This window comes from Sorex araneus, chromosome 5, assembly GCF_027595985.1.
Source record: "Sorex araneus isolate mSorAra2 chromosome 5, mSorAra2.pri, whole genome shotgun sequence".
NCBI classification, from domain to species: domain Eukaryota; kingdom Metazoa; phylum Chordata; class Mammalia; order Eulipotyphla; family Soricidae; genus Sorex; species Sorex araneus.
The window spans coordinates 215194486-215214618 of record NC_073306.1 but is presented as its reverse complement, the minus strand read 5'-3'; the positions used below and the strand labels follow the sequence as shown (position 1 = coordinate 215214618).

At 51.2% G+C, this 20133-nt stretch overlaps 1 protein-coding gene across 2 annotated transcripts in view; it reads left to right on the top strand.

Annotated features, from left to right (window-relative positions):
• UNC5C (unc-5 netrin receptor C) overlaps positions 1-20133 on the top strand; it is a 370789-nt gene that overhangs the window by 321461 nt on the left and 29195 nt on the right. For both annotated transcript variants that reach the window (XM_055139055.1, XM_055139054.1), the window contains 4 exons: positions 1118-1309; positions 2603-2947; positions 6459-6546; positions 16680-16848. In XM_055139055.1, the coding sequence (XP_054995030.1) occupies positions 1118-1309; positions 2603-2947; positions 6459-6546; positions 16680-16848 (794 nt within the window). The remainder of the gene's footprint in view (positions 1-1117; positions 1310-2602; positions 2948-6458; positions 6547-16679; positions 16849-20133) is intronic.

Below are 20133 nucleotides of genomic sequence, written 5' to 3'. Positions count from 1 at the left end.
CCCCACACACACAGACGTACTTGCACATAAAATCGAGCATGAAAGGGTGTCTTCTGCCCACCTGGGGTCCAGGCTCGGTCATCTCCCGTCCAATGAGTGCAGCAACTCCTGCTAAGGCTGCTGGAAACGTTTGTGGGTCATGGGGGACGGAAGACAGACTTGAAGATGCCAGTGGGGATATGGGCAGGTTTCATTTTGTTTGTTCAGTTTTAATTGTCAGCACCTGTCACCTTTGGCATCTGATCAAAGTGTAGCCCATGCCACCAAGGCAACACTCTGAGAACGTTCTCGTGCTGTAGCCAGAAACAGACCCATCTGACCACACACTGCGCCGGGCAAATGTTTAATTGCCTGCTGGGGTCCCGTGACCTTTCTGATCACTGAACCAACCTGCATCTCACTCTCTAGACTGGGGCGCTGTTTTCTAGTAATGAGGAGTTCAAATGTAAATCTCTGAAAAAGAGATGGTGAGCTCAGCCTTCTCGGAGGTAGAACTGGATCTCTGTCAAAGTTCCAGAGTTAATAGCACTGACCTCTGCTCCGAGGGTCCGGCTGTCCTGGACACATCCTGTGCTGGGTTAGACCTCTCCCTCCACCCCTTTGTCATGTAGGAATTGCTAAGAGAAGTGCTGTGGAGAGTGAATTTATGAGCTGGAATAATATTTAGGAAAATCTTCTGGTTCGGTAAATATGCAGATCAGAGCACGCCAGCCATCTCTAATGGAGGGCTTATGTTTTATAAAAAAAAATCAGTAAGTTCAAACCCTTGTTTCAAATTTTTTTCCACCCAGAATTGGTGATATTTTTTTTCTCTCTGTGGTCTGGAATTGAACTTAGCCCCAGGTATGTCAGTGCTCCTGAGGAATTGGTCAGCTTTGGTCCCCAGTGTGCGATAGGTTAGTGGGCGGGCGAGTGAGGGCGAGAAAGGGGAAGAAATCAGAGACCATTTTCTGCCGAAAGGCTACACTGATTTATATGATTTTTTAAAAAAGTATTTGAAATTAACCTATAAGAAAGCAGTTAGCTATTTGGAAAAAATACACAACAAGCACGTCCGTCTGTGAGCGGCGTGGGAGATCCCGCTTAGCGGGGGCCTCCCACGTTCCCTTCCCTCCAGCCGCTCCGGACTCGGACGACGTGGCGCTGTACGTGGGGGTCGTGATCGCCGTGATCGTCTGCCTGGCCATCTCTGCCGCCGTGGCCCTGTTCGTGTACCGGAAGAACCACCGTGACTTTGAGTCGGATATCATCGACTCCTCGGCTCTCAACGGAGGCTTCCAGCCCGTGAACATCAAAGCAGCAAGACAAGGTCAGCTGGCGTTGCCCCACCCGGAGGCAGGTGTGACCCGCAGGGCCCCGGGAGGCTGCGGAATCCCCTCCCTCCCGCTCACCGGGAAACCGGGAAGACAGGCCGTGGGGAGGGCTGTGGTCCGTCTCTCTAGTTGCTCAGTGAACTTCCTCCATGTAGCAAGGCAGGGCGGGACGGGGGAGAGTCTGGCAGCCCCTCTGGGTGCTCCTTAGCTCTCATTGGGTTAGGCCCTGACTGGTCCTCAGCACTCCCTGCCCCGCTCAGGGACAGCAGGTGGCCCCTGACACCCCTGCTCCAAGGTAGCCCGAACCACCTGCCCTAGCACTGCATGCAGAGTCTGGTCGAACTGACTGCACATCAACAGAGTGGCCTCCAGGTTCCTGAGCACTGTTTGTGGGCCCCTGACGGTGCATGCATGCACAAATACACACACACATGCACACACGCACACACATGAACAGATGCACACAAACACATACATGTGCATGCACACACATGCATAAAGTGCACACACATGTGCTCACACATGTGCATGCATGCACACACAAGCACACATGTGTGAGTGTGTACATGCATGTGTACATGTGTGCCCACATGCACATGCATGCGAATACATGTGCACACAAGGCACACATGCATGCACATGTGTGCACACACATACATACACATGCATGCACACAGATACACACAAGCACATATATGCACACACATGCATACACATCTACACACATGCACACATGTGCACACACATGCATGAGCACACACATACACATGTGCACACACGCTAACACACACAAAAGCACACACATGAGCGTTCACATGCACACAGGCGCACACACAGATACACGCACACACAAGCACACACACAGATTGGTGAGGTGATTTCTTGAGTTTGTCTCTCCTCCTTCCTGACAAAACATGTCATGTTGCAATAAGCAGTGTCCTGCAAATGAACTGAAACCCAGAATGGGGAGAACAGTACATAAAAGTCACCTAGAGGGGGTCACTGTCTGTGAATGTAGTTTCTGAAATAGCCAAGTAGCGTATGAACAAGTAAATACCTAGAAATGATCACTGTAATGTTGAGGCAAAATATGAAATAAGTTTGTCTTCACACGTATGGCCAATAGCAAAATGAACCCGTGTGTATCTCATTGCCTGGTTTCCATCAGACCTAGGCATCACTCTGCCCTGATTTTCTCCGGGTTGCTTTTCCACTGGCTTAGAAAGTTCTGGCTAAAGAGCCACCTGGATGAAGGATGTCGTGGGACTTGCTTTTTCTTGCCTCCTCAGATCTCCTGACCGTGCCCCCGGACCTCACATCGGCCGCAGCCATGTACCGAGGACCCGTGTATGCGCTGCATGACGTCTCAGACAAGATCCCCATGACCAACTCTCCCATTCTGGACCCACTGCCCAGCTTGAAAATCAAAGTCTACAACACACCCGGGGCCGTCACCCCCCAAGACGAGCTCTCGGAGTTCGCGTCCAAGCTGTCCCCGCAGATGACCCAGTCCCTGCTGGAGAACGAGGCCCTCAGCCTGAAGATCCACAGCCTCGCAAGGCAGACCGACCCGTCCTGCACTGCATTTGGCACCTTCAACTCCCTCGGGGGACACCTCGTCGTTCCCAACTCAGGTAATTCCGTAGGTGCAAGGGGCAGAGCCAGCGCCTGGGCAAGGGTTCTCGACCGAAATCTGTTTGTCTTTATCAGACCCGAGAGTTCCTGGAGCCGCCTAACCCAGAGCTCCCAGTCTGCACCAAAAGGCACTGCAGACAAGATCAGCAAAGCCACTTTCTCACCTCAGAACAGCTCAGGGAGCTTCCCTCAGACACGTGGGTCCCCGCTCTGCTTCTGGGCCCAGTTTGGAACTGTCTGTGACCTTTTTCCTGGCGCTCCTGCAGACAGGATCAAACCAGCAGGCTCCCCCCGACATCACACTTTAAAAGGACAAATTAATTAGAAAACATATCAGTTGTCTCACGACCAATTTATTACCGGAAGCAGTGTTTCAGAAGACTCATTTTTAGGGGACCAGGGGACACCTTAATAGACATGAAATTTCATTTAACTAACAGAATTATGACGCACTCTTCAACTTCAAGGTTTTACTGATGTATCTGCCTAGAATCAAAGTTTAATCATGTAAAGCTTTTGTAACATTAGCTAGTATCTACTGCTAAAATGTAGGCCTCCGAGAAGTCTGAACTGGTAAGTAAAGTTAGTGACTCTCGTGTTTGATTAAAATATGGAAGTTATGGATCCAGTTCTCATTAGTCCAGTAGGTCCAAACCCTGAACATGGGTTTGTAGCTGCTGTCCATGAGGAGGTTAACGAATCCTTCTTTGGATCTCGTTATCGTGTATATACTGCAATAAACAGCAGTTTGCTTGACCTGAAGTTTTCATTAAAAAATAATACGTCTGTCCATTGCTACGGAGCCAAGTCTTCAGGGCTGAACACACACTGGTCTTTGACTCTTTCTCTTGCTTAGCTCCTTTGCAGTGTCTTGGCAGTTTTTATCACATGACTTTAAATGTATATTTTTAATAAGTCAAATTATTAGGTGGACATCATTTTTCCCTTTTCTAATACTTTACACATAGCCCTCTATGTAATGCTTTTGTAGATTTAATGGTCTGTTAAACATACTTTATTGTTTATTTGGCATTGAAACATTGTACTTCTAAGTCTTTAGTCTTTTTTAAGTCAGCTTTTTGAATGATAGTCACTGATTCTTTTTTTTCCGTTTATACCTGCCAACTTTCCAAATAGGAACTATTGTGAAGAATTCCTTAGTGGGAGGGATGTACGAATCAGTGTCAGCTTACATATTTTATTTAATAAGGTAATAATACCTTCTAAGAGTCGGTTCTTACTCTTCTTTGCAACATAATCCGCTTGCATCTTTATAATAAGCATAAAAGTACATTTGCTTTTTCCCGTTAAGGAATATCGAAGTTTGCTAGGCACCACTGTGGTCTTCCTGCGTCTGCAGCTGCCACCCGAAGGGACACCAAAGCACCACACTCCTCTGCCCCTTTCCTCCTCGCCAGGGCCTGGGAATCACTGTGCTCCCAATTCTCTGCTCCTTACTCTTGAGACTTTCCAGTGTGGGCAGGTTATTTCCCTCATTGCCCTGTGCTCAGTGGCATATTCCATTTCCTCACTAATTAAATCGTAAGCTATTCAAAGACAAGAAAGCCAGCTTTCACTTCCTGCATTCACAGCACCACAGCAAGATGTTCCATACATTTTTCATGAATTGAATTAAACAACATTTATTAGCATCAAATCATGGATCCAAATATGTACATGCTGCCTCTGCCCTAATTCTCTTTGTGCTGCTGGCATAGCATACATGCCTGTGTAAGAACCATGCCCGCGTAAAAACCATGCCCACATGAGAACCATGCCCATGTGAGAACATGCCCACGTGAGAACCATGCCCAAGTAAGAACCATGCCCACATGAGAACCATGCCCACGTGAGAACCATGCCCATGTGAGAATCATGCCCGCATTAGAACCATGCCCAAGTAAGAACCATGCCCATGTGAGAACCATGCCCAAGTAAGAACCATGCCCGTGTGAGAACCATGCCCGCGTGAGAACCATGCCCACATGAGAACCATGCCCAAGTAAGAACCATGCCTACATGAGAACCATGACCGCGTGAGAACCATGCCTGCGTGAGAACCATGCCCAAGTAAGAACCATGCCCGTGTGAGAACCATGCCCGTGTGAGAACCATGCCCGCGTGAGAACCATGCCCAAGTAAGAACCATGCCCATGTGAGAACCATGCCCGTGTGAGAACCATGCCCGTGTGAGAATCATGCCCATGTGAGAACCATGCCCACATGAGAAAAATGCCCGTGTGAGAACCATGCTCATGTGAGAACCATGCCTGCGTGAGAACCATGCCCGTGTGAGAACCATGCCCATGTGAGAACCATGCCCATGTGAGAACCATGCCCACATGAGAAAAATGCCCGTGTGAGAACCATGCTCATGTGAGAACCATGCCCGCGTGAGAACCATGCCCGTGTGAGAACCATGCCCACATGAGAACCATGCCCGCGTGAGAACCATGCCCATGTGAGAACCATGCCCATGTGAGAACCATGCCCACGTGAGAACCATGCCCGCATGAGAACCATGCCCGTGTGAGAATCATGCCCGTGTGAGAACCATGCCCGCATGAGAACCATGCCCATGGTCCACAGGGACCCCAGGACACCATCACTGAATTCATCAGCAACTTAGTCAAACTCCCGTTTTCCCTGACCCTGCAGCATTAACCTTGAGGGCCAGAGCAGTGTTGTTTTTGTTTGTTTTCTGGTTCACGCAGAGATCACTCCTCCTGGCACTGAGAACTACACGGGGCCCCGGAACTGACGCTTCCTTGGCCATGTGCAAGTCAAATGCTGTCACTCACCAGCCGTCCCACCACCCAGTCTTGCAGCCTGTGATCTAATAAATGCCCCTGGGGATTCTCACGCAAACTTAGGTTCAAATCCCTGCACTGGGCCTGGTTAGCTCAGAACTGAGCTCAACCCAGTGCCATGCAAGTGAGCCAGTTAACAATGGCATGAAAAGCCTTCCCAGCTTGCTGTGAGAACAGCCAGCACTTAATTTATACTTTTCTAGAGTTTCGTCTGTGGAAAGTTCCTCACCAACTCTCAGCTTGTTATGGAAAAACACTGATGCTACCCAGATATTTCAGAATGAATGTTTTGGATATTGTTGAGGTTAGCACCCTGACTTTGAAGCTCTGGGAGATATTTTAATTAGAAATTATACCTCCCTACAGCTCTTTGAAATGCTAAGAGCTGTTGCTGGTTTCCCCTGCTTTACAAGGAAAACAACATTGAAACCATCTGTCTATTCCTTAACTAAATAAAACAAGAATGTGAAAATGACATCACCCTGTAACTACCTCCATAACAGCACAGAGGGAACTCTGGTCAGAAAATAAAAAAATGTCAGGAAGCAAAGTAAAGTGACTGTGGAGATTGTCCTTTGTGGAAGAACAAGTAGGCCTGTGCCCACAGGTCAGAAAATCTCTTTCCCTTTCTCTGGCGCCAGCGGCGGTTCGGGAACGCTCCCTCTAACCCCTGGTCTGTCTTTTCTCTCTTGCCCTTCAGGAGTAAGCTTGCTGATTCCCACTGGGGCCATTCCGCAGGGGAGAGTCTACGAAATGTACGTGACCGTACACAGGAAAGAAGCTATGAGGTAAATGTGCTTCCTGTGGTGCTCTTGACTTTACCAGTGTCTGACCTGGGTTGTTGTTTCTCTCCTTATGACACAGAGAATAAATACAAGCCCTTCTTTGCCCTTGCGCGCCCTGCTTTCAGCCAAGTCTTACTCCCCTACTTCTTTATAAAAGCTCAGCTATGACTTTCCTGCCATGGAAGCTTCTGGCTCTTGTGCAGATCCTGAGTGTGAGCAGAAGGCCAGCGTGCGTTTCCCAGATGGACATGTGGTCGTCCTAAATGGGGGGGGAACAAAAAACACCAGAAATGTGATCCACAAATGGTCCAAGCTGACACCTGGAGAAAAGTTTGTGAAATGCAGCCCGTTGTCATTATTGGGCTAAAGGTCCCAGGGAAGCAGTGGCCTCTTGACCCTGACTCGGACCCACCCCAGCCTCTGGCACTTTACAGCACTTTCTTCTCTTCTGTGCTCTCGCCCTGCCCACCTCCTCCTCACTTTACCCCTCCGAAGTCCGTCCTTGGCGTGCTCCCACTGACTCGAGCACTGACCGAGCCCACCGGGGATCAAAGGGCCTTTTTTGGACATGTCAGAACTGGGAAGCTCGGGTTCTTGTCAGGAAGAGGAGCCGGAGGAGGTGAGGTGCCCAAACTCCAGTGTTCAGCTTGTCCTCTGGCCAGTCAGGTCTGGCCCCTCTCGGCCGTGCCCCGCAGTCCGTAGGTGTGTTCGGCCCTGTGTGCTTCAGAGACGTCCCGCTAAAGGCTTCTGGAGTCCTGGGCCCGTGCAATGAAGGATGCTGCTGGAAGGAAGATGCTCACATGTAATTATCTTTGTTTTCCCCGAGAGGCTCGTCAGCTCTGCGCTCTGACGCCAGCCGCCAAGTGACAAATGCACAACGAGGTTGTCATTATCGCGCATTACTCCTCGCCTCGCTCCTTTCATCCGCAGAGAAGCGTCCATTTCTGAGTCTTGCTCTCCAGGAGCCAAAAACTCTTTTGTTCTGCGCTGGGAGAGGAGGCTGGGCTGACGTGGGGAGGGCCGGGAGCCGCCTCTCCGCCTGTGTGGACGGGGCCTGCGTCAACACCAGCCTGGCTGGGGGGTGATACAGTGCCCGCAGCGCTGCCCACGCCTCCGACTCGAGCAGCAGAAAGCCGCTGCACGGCATTCGCTCACATCAGATACTCCTGCTTCATCCTCACGGCAAAGTAGCGCCCACAGGCCCTCCGAGCACCCTCCTCCCGCCCACGCTGCCCGAGGAGGATGGACGGACCCCGAGAGCCATTTTATCCTCTCATGGAGTGCTCCGTCCTTCCGACCCCTGGGGTCACCAGGCTTCTGCTTCGGCGGAGACTCTGCCCGTCTACTCCTCTCCGTTCCACGGGCGTCTCTGGGCGGGGCGGGGCACACCTCGTCACACCTCGTACCTCCCTTGCCTTTCTCGCCCAGAGTTGTCCGGCCAGGAGAATTGTACGTTTTAGACGTGGGGAGGAGGGGGAGGAGGGAAAACGCTAAGGCCAGACACTTCCTGCTTTTGAGCCTGACGGAGGCGAAGAGCCCAGGTTCCTGCCGCTGCCTGAAGGCAGGAAGAGCAGGGCCTCCCCGTCGGGTCTGGGCTGCATCACGGAGCCTGGTAGTCGGCGGTTGAGAGGGACCTCAGGGTCTCCAGAGGGACACGCACAAAAGGCCCTGGAACGGGGAGAGACCCGGAAGGCCCGGCCTATGCACGGACGTCTCCGCCCGGCTGGCACAGGGCAGCTGTGTGGAGCCACGTCCTTGGAGGAGTGCTCAGTGCCAGGACAACTGGGTCCCTGTGTGTGGCCACAGCCCGCCCGGGGAAGCAGCGAGGCCTCGGGAACCAAGTTGCGTGTGCCAGCCTGGCACGTGGGGAGCCGGGTCCCCTCCCGCCCTGCTCCCCGCAGCCCCCGCCCGTCTCCGGGCTCTCACTCCACGGCGCCTCGTTTGGGGGTGGAGGAGACAGAGCTGCGGTCACAGTCCAGGGGCCCCGCTGGGCGTTCTCGGCCAGGTGAGCCCCTGGCCCAGTGCCGGGCCCCGAATTAACCGGGAGCCCCCAGGGGGAACATTTGGTGCCTGAAACCCAGCCCACCCGGGCTGCACTGGGCCTGCGTGCTGACCACTGGCCCAGGCCTTGACACAGCTGCTTCCTGCGGGTCACCGCTGCCCCTCCGTGCCCTCTCCCCTCGAGAAGTCCCTGCGAGGCTGTGGATGGACGTCACCGGGAGCCACTGCAGGCGGACGCGGAGGGTCTCTGGTTCCTGCCCCCAACCTCCTCCACTGCACCTCAGACTGGGCAGGGGCCAGCTGGCCACCTGTGGCGGGGAGGCGTGGGGGGTGACGTGAGGCTCCTTACCTGCAGCACGGTCCCCAGGACAGCAGGGCCTGGTCACTGCCCAGGAGGCCCTGAGCTGCTGGGGGGCCAGGAGGCGACTGGACGAGGCGCACCTGCCCCGCCAGGTGGCACCCGCAGGCCCGGCCCTGCCCGGGAGAGCTGCAGGGCCGCCGCCGCCCTGCACTGCACATCTCGGTTCTGGGTGCGGATGCCCGTGGGGCTGGCGGCCGCCGTCGGGACCAGTCTGACACAGACGTCCACCCAGACGGGAGTCTTGCCCTTGGCCAGTTCTTGGGGAACAATCTGAGAAGCTGGGAAAGTCCTTTCCCCTGTCGTCCTGCCTCCCGTACTTGCCGGAAGCTTCTCTTAAAAGATGGGGGAGGGGGGGTTGGGCCGGAGATCAGAGTGGACGTCCCAACTATGGAGGCGCCTACGATCGTCCTCGTGTACTGTCGGGCCATGGAGAACCCGGAGAGCCTTGGGGTCCACCAGCAGCAGCCTGGAAGGGGAGCCGGGGGTCTGTCTGGGGAGTGGCAGGCGGAGGAGCCAGAAGGGGACCCCCAGCGCTGCTGTCTGGGAAACGTGAAGCGAGAGTCTGACCCGACCGTCTCACAGCGAGCTGGACGTGGCGTCCACTGAGTCTTCTCAGAAGGCGGCTGCGGGCGCTGGCGTGTGGGGCTGAGGGGTGGGGGTGGGGAGGCTGCATCCCGGCGTTCCGGCTGCAGTGGACGCCTCCAGCTGGAGACGTGGGAGTTGTGTTGCATGTGAAGTGGGGATACCCGGGGGGGGAGTCCCAGGAGCAGCCGCAGAAGCAGTAAAGGGGAGGGCCAAGGAAAGAGCACTGGGAGCATTCTTACCTATGGCTGGATCCGGTGAGGGAAACTGAAGAGAACGTTTGCATCTGACGGGCACTGAGCACAGGGTGGACCTTCGTGAGCTGAATAGACATGCTCTCACACATGCTCTCACACACGCACTCCTACAGATCAGGACATTATCTTAGGCTTACATGTGCATCGCGGCATTTTGATTTCACCCACAAATCACATGATTTTAAATGCAATGTGCAAACATCAAAGGTACAGACAGCTCCAAGGTGGAGAAAGAGGCCGACAGAGACAGTATTAAAGTGTAATCGTGAGCCTGAGCAATATTACAACAGGCGGGAGGCCTGCCTTGTACCTGCTAGCCCAGGTCTATCCTTGGCACCCCAGATGGTCCTCCGAGCACCAGCAGGAGTGATCCCTGGGGCAGAGCCGGGAAAAGCCCATAGCACTAATGGGTGTGGCACAAAAACAAAAACAAAAACCTGAAATGTAAAGCAAGAGAAAAACAACATTATTATTGTTGTCAATCCAAGACAGTCACTGTCACTGTCACTGCCATCCTGTTGTTCATCGATTTGCTCGAGGGGGCACCAGTAACATCTCCATTGTGAGACTTGTTGTAACTGTTTTTGGCATATCAAATAGACCATGGGTAGCTTGCCAGGCTCTGCCGTACAGGATGGATGCTCTTGGTAGCTTGCTGGGCTCTCCGAGAGGGACGGAAGAATCGAACCCAGGTTGACCATGTGCAAGACAAATGCCCTACCCACTGTCCTATCACTCCAGCCCACCCAAGACAGTGATGGCCTTTTTTTTTTTTTAAGAATGAAATCTCAGAAGAAAAGGTGTGAGTTATTTGTGAGGAGCTAATACAATGATTTTATTTACCAAGTATAAATGCTAAAGCACTCTGTTAGGATAGAGGGAAACTTTTCTTATGTCGGTAATAATCCAGCTCAAGTCTTCATTCATTGTGACTTGGTACCTGTGTCAAAGTGAGCTCGGGTTCTTGTTGTCCGGTAGTCAAGCTTGGAAGCAGGGGGCTGGAGGTGCAAACTCAGTAGCAACTTGGTTCGTTGTAGAGAAGGACGGGAAGAGTGGGGGTAGCTGGGGAGGGTGGTCTGCTGAAGCTGCCCTCGGATGGGCAGGACTGCCCTCTTGTGTTCTTGTGACCCGGGACGGGAGCATTCTGTGTTGGAGAAGGATGCGGAAGGTGGGGAGACCGAGGGCAGGGAGGGCGGCATGTTTGAGAGGGTTCTACTCTGGGGACCCTGCTTCCTTCTAGAAACTTCCCCCTGGGGCCACTGCTTCGCCCTGCCTGTTTTCCTCTGGTCCCTAGTTAGCTTAGTACATCTGAAACTTAGTGAAATAGTAGCTGGCATTTTAGATTCTCAGCGGAACTCAGTAAACAGGCCCGCCTTCCTTAGACCCAGAGACTGAAAGAAACTGAAAGGGGGCATGGAGTGAGGTCCAAGGAGCAGGATGGAGTATATTTAAGCCTTCTCTCAATATTCTCCATGGTGTGTTTACTGAATTCACCCTGAGGAAGAAATGGCCCATTCAGATGGTTCATGAATAGTCTGTGTTCGTTGCGTGCCAAGGACCGGGTCCTGGACTTGACATATGCCAGCTAGGTTCTCTCCCGCCGGGCTGACCCTGAAGCGGAGTCTTTCAGTGGAAGGAAAACAGTTTTTTATATTGCATAAAAAAATTATAAGCAAAAGGGGAGAATAAGGTTAGAGAAAGTCAGGGAGGTGAGCAGCCCTGGTGCAGCACTGTGGTCCGAGGGAAGCGGGGGCGGCAGCTGGGGGGTAAGGTCGTACGTTCCTGATGGAAGGTCACACGTTTACCACTTTCAGTCAGTTAAGAGGTGAGTGTGGTAAAGTATCAGATCCATTTACACATGAGGGAAAGAAAACTGCCCAGGAAGCTTGATTCTCCTCCTTTGGATCCTTATAAGGAGATGTTCATTACTATAAGGAACAAACATCCTTAAAGTAAAACTATGACTGAGTTCTATTGGGCTGTTAGTGCGTCTCACTTAGGTCAGTGATATAAGACCTAAGTACAAACGGAGTAAAGTTAAACCACAAAGATGTAACATTTCAGTCAGGTACAAAAAAATTAGCTATTCTGACTTAAACCAGGGATAGATTTTGAGCTGTTTGGGGTAAATGATGGCTATTCATCAAAGTGACATGTATGTGCAAAGCTCAATTGAGTATATAGAATGAAACTTCAGACATGTCTGTCTACATGTATGCACATTGGATATCAAATGAGTTAGGCAGGTTAGTGGGTCGGCAGCTGCGGTGTGCAGGACACTCGCCTTGCATGCTGCTGACCTGGTTCAGTTCCAGGTACCCCGTAGGGCCTTGGAGACCCAGCAGGAGTCAGATGTGAGTCCAGATCCAGGAGTAGCCCCTGAGGATTGGGTTACTCAGACCAATATACGTTCATTGCCAAAGACCGAGAGTCCAAGCACCACGTTGCCAGTGACGTGTGAAACCAAGACTTGAAAAGCAGTTTGAGCCCCGGGTCTGTTGCTGTCCCGAAGGCGTTGTGGTGGCTGCATCTTATGTTCAGTAGGAGGCAGATGGACGTCAATTCTTGTCAAGAAAGCAGTTCCAAGCCTGTTCATTCCACTGTAGCTCTGTCATCCCGTTGTTCGTGGATTTCCTTGAGCGGGCACCAGTAACGTCTCCATTGTGAGATTTGTTGTTACTGTTTTTGGCATATCGAATATGCCACGGGGAGCTTGCCAGGCTCTGCCATGCGGGCGGGATACTCTCGGTAGCTTGCTGGGCTCTCCGAGAGGGATGGAGGAACCGAGCCCAGGTTGGCCGCTTGCAAGGCAAATGCCCTCCCCGCTGTGCTATTGCTCCAGTCCAGGGTTTGTTCTAGGGGTCAGGATGGCCGTTCATTCCAGCAAGTGGGAGGAACAGCCTCTCCACACCACACACCTGGATCCACTCTGTGTGGGAGACACTGAAAGGCTGGCATGTGGAGCCGGGTGGACCGAGCTGAGCTCTGCAGCTCCGGGAAAGGGTGTTTCTGCCTCACACTCTCTTCTGCGTCTGGGAAAGAGATGGTCTGATACTCCACTCATTCTCCTCTAGGTAGGCTTGACGGGACTGGGGGAGTGTAGTAATGCTGTACTTCTGAGTAGAGGTTCTGACAACAGCCCACAGAGGACACGGTGGCGGGGCAGGAAGCCACCCTTCTCACTGCCCTCTCAGCCGTGGGGTCCACCCCACGCTTACTCTCCCTGTCTTGGGAAAGCCTCTAAACCTCTCATGTCTCCTTCACTTCTGCCTCTGCAGCTATTTCTTTCCTTCCTGCTCAGTTTCCCTTCTGCTGCAAGAGTTTGCTCTAAAGGTCCCCATAACACGAGAGACACACAGGGGACTCCAAGCTGCAAAACTGTTACTCAACATACAGTTTTTCGTTTTATGCTTTTTAATGCCTGTCTGCGGTATAGATCAAGGAAATGTGGGTTTAAGCACAGACTTTGGTTTCACGTCGTGAACTCCTAACCCGCCCAGCTCTGTAGATGCCTGGAAATGTTTCCGGGCTCAGTGCTGCTTCTCTCATCTCGAGAGCACAGGGAGGGTCTTATCTCCGTTTGCTTCTTTGTTTTCCATCCCCTGTTAAGAATTCCACTTCACCACTTCCCTATTCATTACATTCTTGCACCTCACTGGGTTAATAAATTCTTTTGACACCTCCTGCCTCTCCCTTCCCTTGCTGCTCCTCCTCCAAGAAAGGCCCATCAATATTGCATGCCAGGGGTGTGCTGGGCCAGCTCAGGTCTGACAGCTTCTCGGCCCAGCAGGAAGCCCTCTCCGTCCTGTTCCAACTCACTGATGAGAAGAAGCCTCCTCCGTCTGCCTCCAGCACCGGCTGTGACAGCAGACTGGGAGACAGATGTTGCCAATCCCACGGCTGTGTGAGGGACACTGGAGTGTCCTTCCTTCGAAGTGTAATGTTCACTTCTCAAAACACACTTGCAACAACAGCAACAAAACTTACCCGCGTCTTTGCTTTCCGCATCCCCCACCTCCTCTTAAGGAAAATAGAAGCAAATGTGAAATAAGGTTCCTCCTTAGGTAGTGTAACATGAACGCTGACACAATGCTGGACCTTTGGTCATGTTCTCAGGGAATCAAGTTTGCACTGACCGGAAGGAGGACAAGGAGAGTTTGCAGGAAATAAAGCTAGGAGAAAAGGGGGTTTTGCCTCAGTGTAGACGAGTGTGTTAGCATGCATAAGCGTATGCAATACATGTTCGGTTTATTCAGTGACAATATAGACACTAAACACCAAGGGAGATCGTTACTTTTTTTATAAACAGAAGAAAAGAAAAGGCCCTAAGTTGATGAGTGCCCAGTGAAATTTCCGAATTCGAGAATAAACAGTGATAGCCAATGACAAGCCACGTTTGAATGAGTCTGAGAACCGGTGATCGCGGCCGCCATGGAGAGATACCTGATGTTTCCCTGACTTGTGAGCTGCCAATATGCTGCCAGCTTGTACTTGTCTGACAACTCCTGGGTCTGAGATAAAGGAGAGGTTATTGCTAAAGAAATGACACCGTCTAGAGGCTCATCATTTTTGTGCCATATCATGAGCCCAGTTCTGAAGGGTGACACCAGGAGGGCCAGATGGCATCTGCTCTTGGTACGCATTCAAGGAAAGAGATGCTGGCTTTGGGGAGCCAGGATATTTTTGAACGGGAAGCGGACAAGCCGGCCCTATCTGCCTGAGATTTCCACTCCGGCATTTTCCATGGCAGTCATTTGGGCAGCCTTGCGAGGGCCACCAAGATTGTGCAGAAACAAGAGATCCATGGAGAAGTGTCACCCAAATGTTAGTTTTAAAATAATAGTTGCTGCAATTTACTTAGCATAAAACCAAGGGACTCTGTAGGTAAGACTAACACTTCAGTGCTGTTGTCGGTGGTATTTAAGCCAGAGAAAGACCAGAGAAACTCCATGTAAGTGGCCATCACCACAGTGAGAGAGTTTTGTATGTCCTTTATAATACCCACGTGAATGACATGGATAGCTGTGACCTGGATAATACCACCAAAATATGTTTGTTCTGGCAGAACAAAATTACTCAAAGGTATTGATGTCAGGCTGGAGAGAGGTCAGGTGGGATCCTTGCAAATGTCTCTCCTTGCCCCCTTCTTGCATTACAGTGTTAGCAGAGACTGAAATGACAACAGAAAAATAGGTGTATCCAGTTTATGGAGAGTGGAGGAGGTAGCCAAGATTTGGAGAGAAGACAGAGCTTTAAGAAATAAATGGTCCAAAATTTTTCCCTTACACTATTAAGATGAAATTAAATAGGTAAATGTAAATTTCTTTATATAATTTCAAAAGCCATTGTAACAAGTGCAGAATTGTAGATTAACCTGAAAGCCTTTCGTGTTAAAACTACATAGAGTTGTTAATTTAACAAATCCTTTCACCTTCCTAAAATGTCATTTTCTCGTGTGTGTGTGTGTGTGTGTTTGTGTGTGTGTGTTTGGGGCCACAACCCATGGTTCTCAGCTCTTACTCTTGACTCTGCACTTAGGGATCACTCCTGGCGGGGCTTGGGGGACCATATGGAGTTGCAGGGTTGGAAATGCTTAAGTATATTATTTGTCTTTTCATCTAAATTAAGCCTTCTAAATAACATTTATAAGTACTTGACTGAGAATAAGCTAAGGGAGCAGTGTTTTGAGTGCTATGTATATAGCTGCATATTACAACTAAATTTTAAAAGTTTCAACCTTACGTTCTCTATTTGAGTTCTACTTATTGCGAGATGCCCCACTTCAGTGAAGATGTTGAAAGTAACAGACTTCGATATGTAAATGGAAATAAAAATCAAGGGAGGTGTCTAGAGCACAAGATTTCCTAGTTGAAGTTGATAAGATTAGTAAAAGATTAATTGGTCTGGGATAAGATGTATTCGTGGATCTGTAGAGAGCGTTAATGACCTCTACATTTTTTAAACCATTTTGTGCCAAAGTGAAATGGAAGTGCGTCTCAGATACCGAGAGGAAAGTGTCGCGAAGGCACTGTGTGTGTTCCAAGCGATGGCACTGTGTGTGTTCCAAGCGATGGCACTGTGTGTGTGACAGCCTGGCGTCAGCAGCTGCGTCTCTCCCGGCGGTAAATAGGTCTGGAGGCCTTTCCAGCACAACGTATTGTAGGAGATTCCTGGTCTGAGTGAGAGGGAGGCCCGGCCCTTCCTCTCTGTATGGGCCACAGAAATGGGTTTGGTTCTTGAGTCGGCTGCACCCTGAGACCCCCTCAGCACTCGGAAGCTGCCTCACACAGCTACTGTGTCCATCCACCCACAGTGCTGGACGCAGTCTCCTAAAGGTAGATGCTCCGAGACATCTAAAGGGGATTTTCCCAGTCGTTTTTCCTGAACACGGAGTAAGAGATGTCGTGCTCAAGTGCTGAAGAAACACACTTCTCTCCGTTCCTGGCCACCTTTGAGAGAGAGTCGATCGCCACTTTAAACCCTTCCTGAAAGTCATCCTGAAGTACCTTAGCCCGACGTGTCCTTATTCTGAAGTGACTTTTGGAAGCATTTCTCGTGTGAAATCCTAACAACACAGATGTGGTAAAAATAACCCGTGAGTTCAATGGCGAGTGTGATCAGAGGAACCGGTCACGGGGCCTTGCAAGGCCTCTTTCCCTTCTCCCTCCATCCTCAAAGTCCGTGCAGGAATTCAAAGGCCGCTGCGGAAGGCGGATGTGTTTCTGAAGGGAGGGATCAGACAGGGATGCTTCCTGTTCTCACAGAGCCTCCGGCCTGTGGGGTCAAAGGCTTGGGCTGAAGCACATGTCTTCTCATTTAATGCTGGCGCCCCCCGCACCCCCCCAAGGCGCAGTGCCAAAATCCAGCGAGACTCTCTGTACACAGTCAGCAGCTACCTTTCCGCCACCTCTGATGCGCGTCTGTGCTCTCCCCAGGCCCCCCGTGGACGAGACGCAGACCCTGCTGACCCCCGTGGTGAGCTGCGGGCCTCCTGGCGCACTGCTCACCCGCCCTGTCATCCTCACGGTACACCACTGCGCAGACCCCAACACCGAGGACTGGAAGATACAGCTCAAGACCCAGACACCGCAGGGACAGTGGGAGGTGAGCTGTGGTCGGGGGAGACGGAGGGAGCGGGGCCGCCCTGGGAAACCGAGGCCGTTACCAAAAGGCTTCCTTCTGAAACGTTACGTGGGTAGAACCCAAGCTTGTAGGAGAAAGATAGAAGCAGAGAGAGAGAAGAAAGGATGGAGGGGGAAGTGGGGGAAACAGATACATAGGCGGGCCGCGAGTTCCTGAGTGTCTCAGACTGACAGCCACTGCAGAGAGCAGTACTGACTGAGCATTCGCTGGCCCCAAGGACACACGTGTGCATGCAGTTCCCTTTGTGAACACGCGTGCCTGTCTCTTAGGACGGGGGATAAAGAACACATGGCTTTAGTTTTCATCTACAAGTACAGGAGCACTGTACTTGGATTAGAAAATGTTAGGCATTTACTGGCACCCAGGAAGGTAAACAGGGGTGCAGTTCTTAGGTGTCTCATGACATCTTCATTTTTACTCTGTGGCTGTTGTTATTAACCCAGAAGTGGCTTAAACTGAGCATGTTTTGTCCAACAGTTAGTACTTAAAATTAAGTAAGTATGAAAGAACGTGTTATATTTACCAGAAGAGTTTATGCCTTATACATGAAATAATTTGGGATATTCCATTATTATCACTTAAGTAATCAACTATTATGTGATGGAGGAACAAATTAAAAGTTATATTATTCTCTGTTAAGCAATTTTGAAAACATATTTTCAAAAATATTATTTTTTAAACTGGGCCACATGAGGGATTGCTTCTCGCAGACCTGGTTTCAGGACTGAAGGCCTCAGATAGATTTTGTCAGGCCTCCTTTTAATTCCATTTAAGCATAAAAGGATGCACTTTGAAAGGGTTCCTGAGTTTCTAACTGTGTGACCCCAGCTTGGCTGCCTGCACCCTCATGTCCACACCACGTCCCCTGCTGGACGTGATTAGGAAGAGTAACAGTGGCCAGAGTCATACATATATGTGGCTTCGGGCCACACCTGGCAGCGCTCCGGGTTACTCTTTCCTGGCTGTGCTCCCAGGGATCACTCCTGGCAGTACTCGGGGGGCCATACGGGATGCTGGGGGTCGAACCCAGGGCAGCCATGCACCAGGCATTCGTCTTAGCCACTGTCCTATCTCTCGGCCCCTTTGAATCATATTTTAAAGGCATAAGACAAGAGGCAAGGCCAGTCTGACCCTGTGTCCTTGTGGCAGAGACTGGGCCGTGAGTTCCTGCTGGCCGCATGCGGGCTCTCTGCAGTGCACCCTCACTCAGTGACTCCTGCTGTCTACGTCCACCTCGTGGGAGGAAGCAGGAGGGGTCCCGCATCCCTGTGTCGGGTCTGGTTTGAAGTGTTTTTTCTTCTCTAGTTGAGTTTGCTCTGACTGCTCAGATGGCTCAGGTGTGTTTCTTGCAAGCAGCAGAATGTTGGGTTCAATTCTCCGATCCATCCTGCCAATCTGTGTCTTTTCATCGGAGTGCTTAGCCTGTTGATATTGAGAGAGATTATTGGCATGGGGTTATGTCCCATATTACCTCAGGAGTTTGAGGGGCTTGTTTTGTCTTAAAGTAAACTTCAGTTTTTCCTGTAACCATGGCTTTGAATCTATGACATTCCCGAGCTGTTGTTTACCTATGAAGCCACATGTTGTTCCTTCAAGTATGAATGAGAGTCTGGCTGTAAAGTATTCTCTGTGAGGCATTCATTCCATTGAGTTTTTCACAATCTCCCCCTGTCGTCTTTCAGTCTGGAGAGTTTTATCAGGTAAGTCTGCTGTCAATCTTAAGGATGCTCCTTTATAAGCAGTTTCCTTCCTCGGTCTTGCTGCTTTCAGAATTCTATCTATGGTTTTCGTCATTCTGACTAGGATGTGTCTTGGAGTATTTTACTTGGATTTCTTTTAACTGGCACCCTCAGGGTGAGCCCTGAGCCTGGGTGCGCACACTCTTCAGCTCTGGGAGCTTCTCAGCAATGGTGGCTTGGACACTTGCTTCTTCATCAGGGTTTTCGTCCTGTCCCTCTTGGCCTCCAGTGAGTTTTACGTTACTCCTCTTGGCTTCATCCTGATTTTCTCTTGGTACCTGTTGGTTTGTTCTGAGCCCCTTTCCCATCTCCTGCTGTTGTCTGGAGACCCTCAGCGCCTCCTCTTGGAGCTCACCGATTCTGTCCTCAGCCGCTGTCACGCTGATGCTTGGCCTTCTAGCGAGTTTTTCACTCCACCTACCAGGTTTTTCCAGCCTGTCATTTCCGCTTGTACTTTTGTTCGTATTTTCCTCATTTCTGCTCTCACTTCTCTCGTATTTTATTGGAGGAGTGCTCCATTGCTGCTTTGAGCTCCTTATGCATCTCTAACAGCCCCATTCTGAATTCCTTATCTGAGCGGCTGTGTGGTTCATCATTACCGTCTGATCCCCCTGGCCAGCGAGGTCACTCGCTAACCCTGTGAGTTTCCGCATTGTTTTGCCATCGTGACCTTGCAGCTTGGAGATGCTTCTTGCGTGCTGCTGGGTGCTCAGGCCCCTGCTGGCTGGTGACCCCTTTGCCTGAGGAGCAGCCACTGGTGATGAGCGCACCCACGGATGGCCGTGCCGGAAAGCAGAGCAGGACTAGCCGTGTCTCTGCAGAGAAGGACGAGCCCAAGGCAGGGGCTCCTGGTTCTTGCTTTTATTTTCCTCATCTGAAATTCTTCATGAAGTTAAAAGCTGGAGATTTTCCTATAAAACTCTGAACTCTGCGCCTCTCTTGAAAGCTCAGCTGCTTTGTTCCCACTGGCTCTGTACTCCTGTGCTCCTTTGAGAGACCGAGGCCCAACGGGGCTTTTGATCTGGCTTTGCTGTTTCGCCAGACACGCTCCTCACCCTCCGGAGTGTACGCTGAACCCAGGCCTACCGGCCCGTGGCAGGGACTCCGTGCAACTGCGACCTTGAGTTCAGATCCTGCCCTTGACCTCTAGGAGAACTCCTGAGTAGTCGAGTCATTTGGCAAAACAAAAGGTGGTTGAATGAACCGTGGCCTACCCCAAGGCCCTGCTTTTCACCTGCCTCTAGTCCCTCGTTCTCCGTGTCTAAGGGGCTGGCTGTTCACAATTTTATCTGAGAGATAACGAAGGAGTATGGATAAAGGCTCAGCCTAGACATGCCTGCGCTCCCCTTACGTCCAGCAGCGGGTTACCCAGGCCGATAACTCCGGTCGCTCTGGGAAGCAGTGGGCAGAAAGCCTTGGGCGGGGGGGGGGGGGGGGGGGGGGGGCGGGCGTGGAGCGGAGTGATCCTGAGTGTTCACCCATTCCTCTGTTCTTTTCAAACCATCAG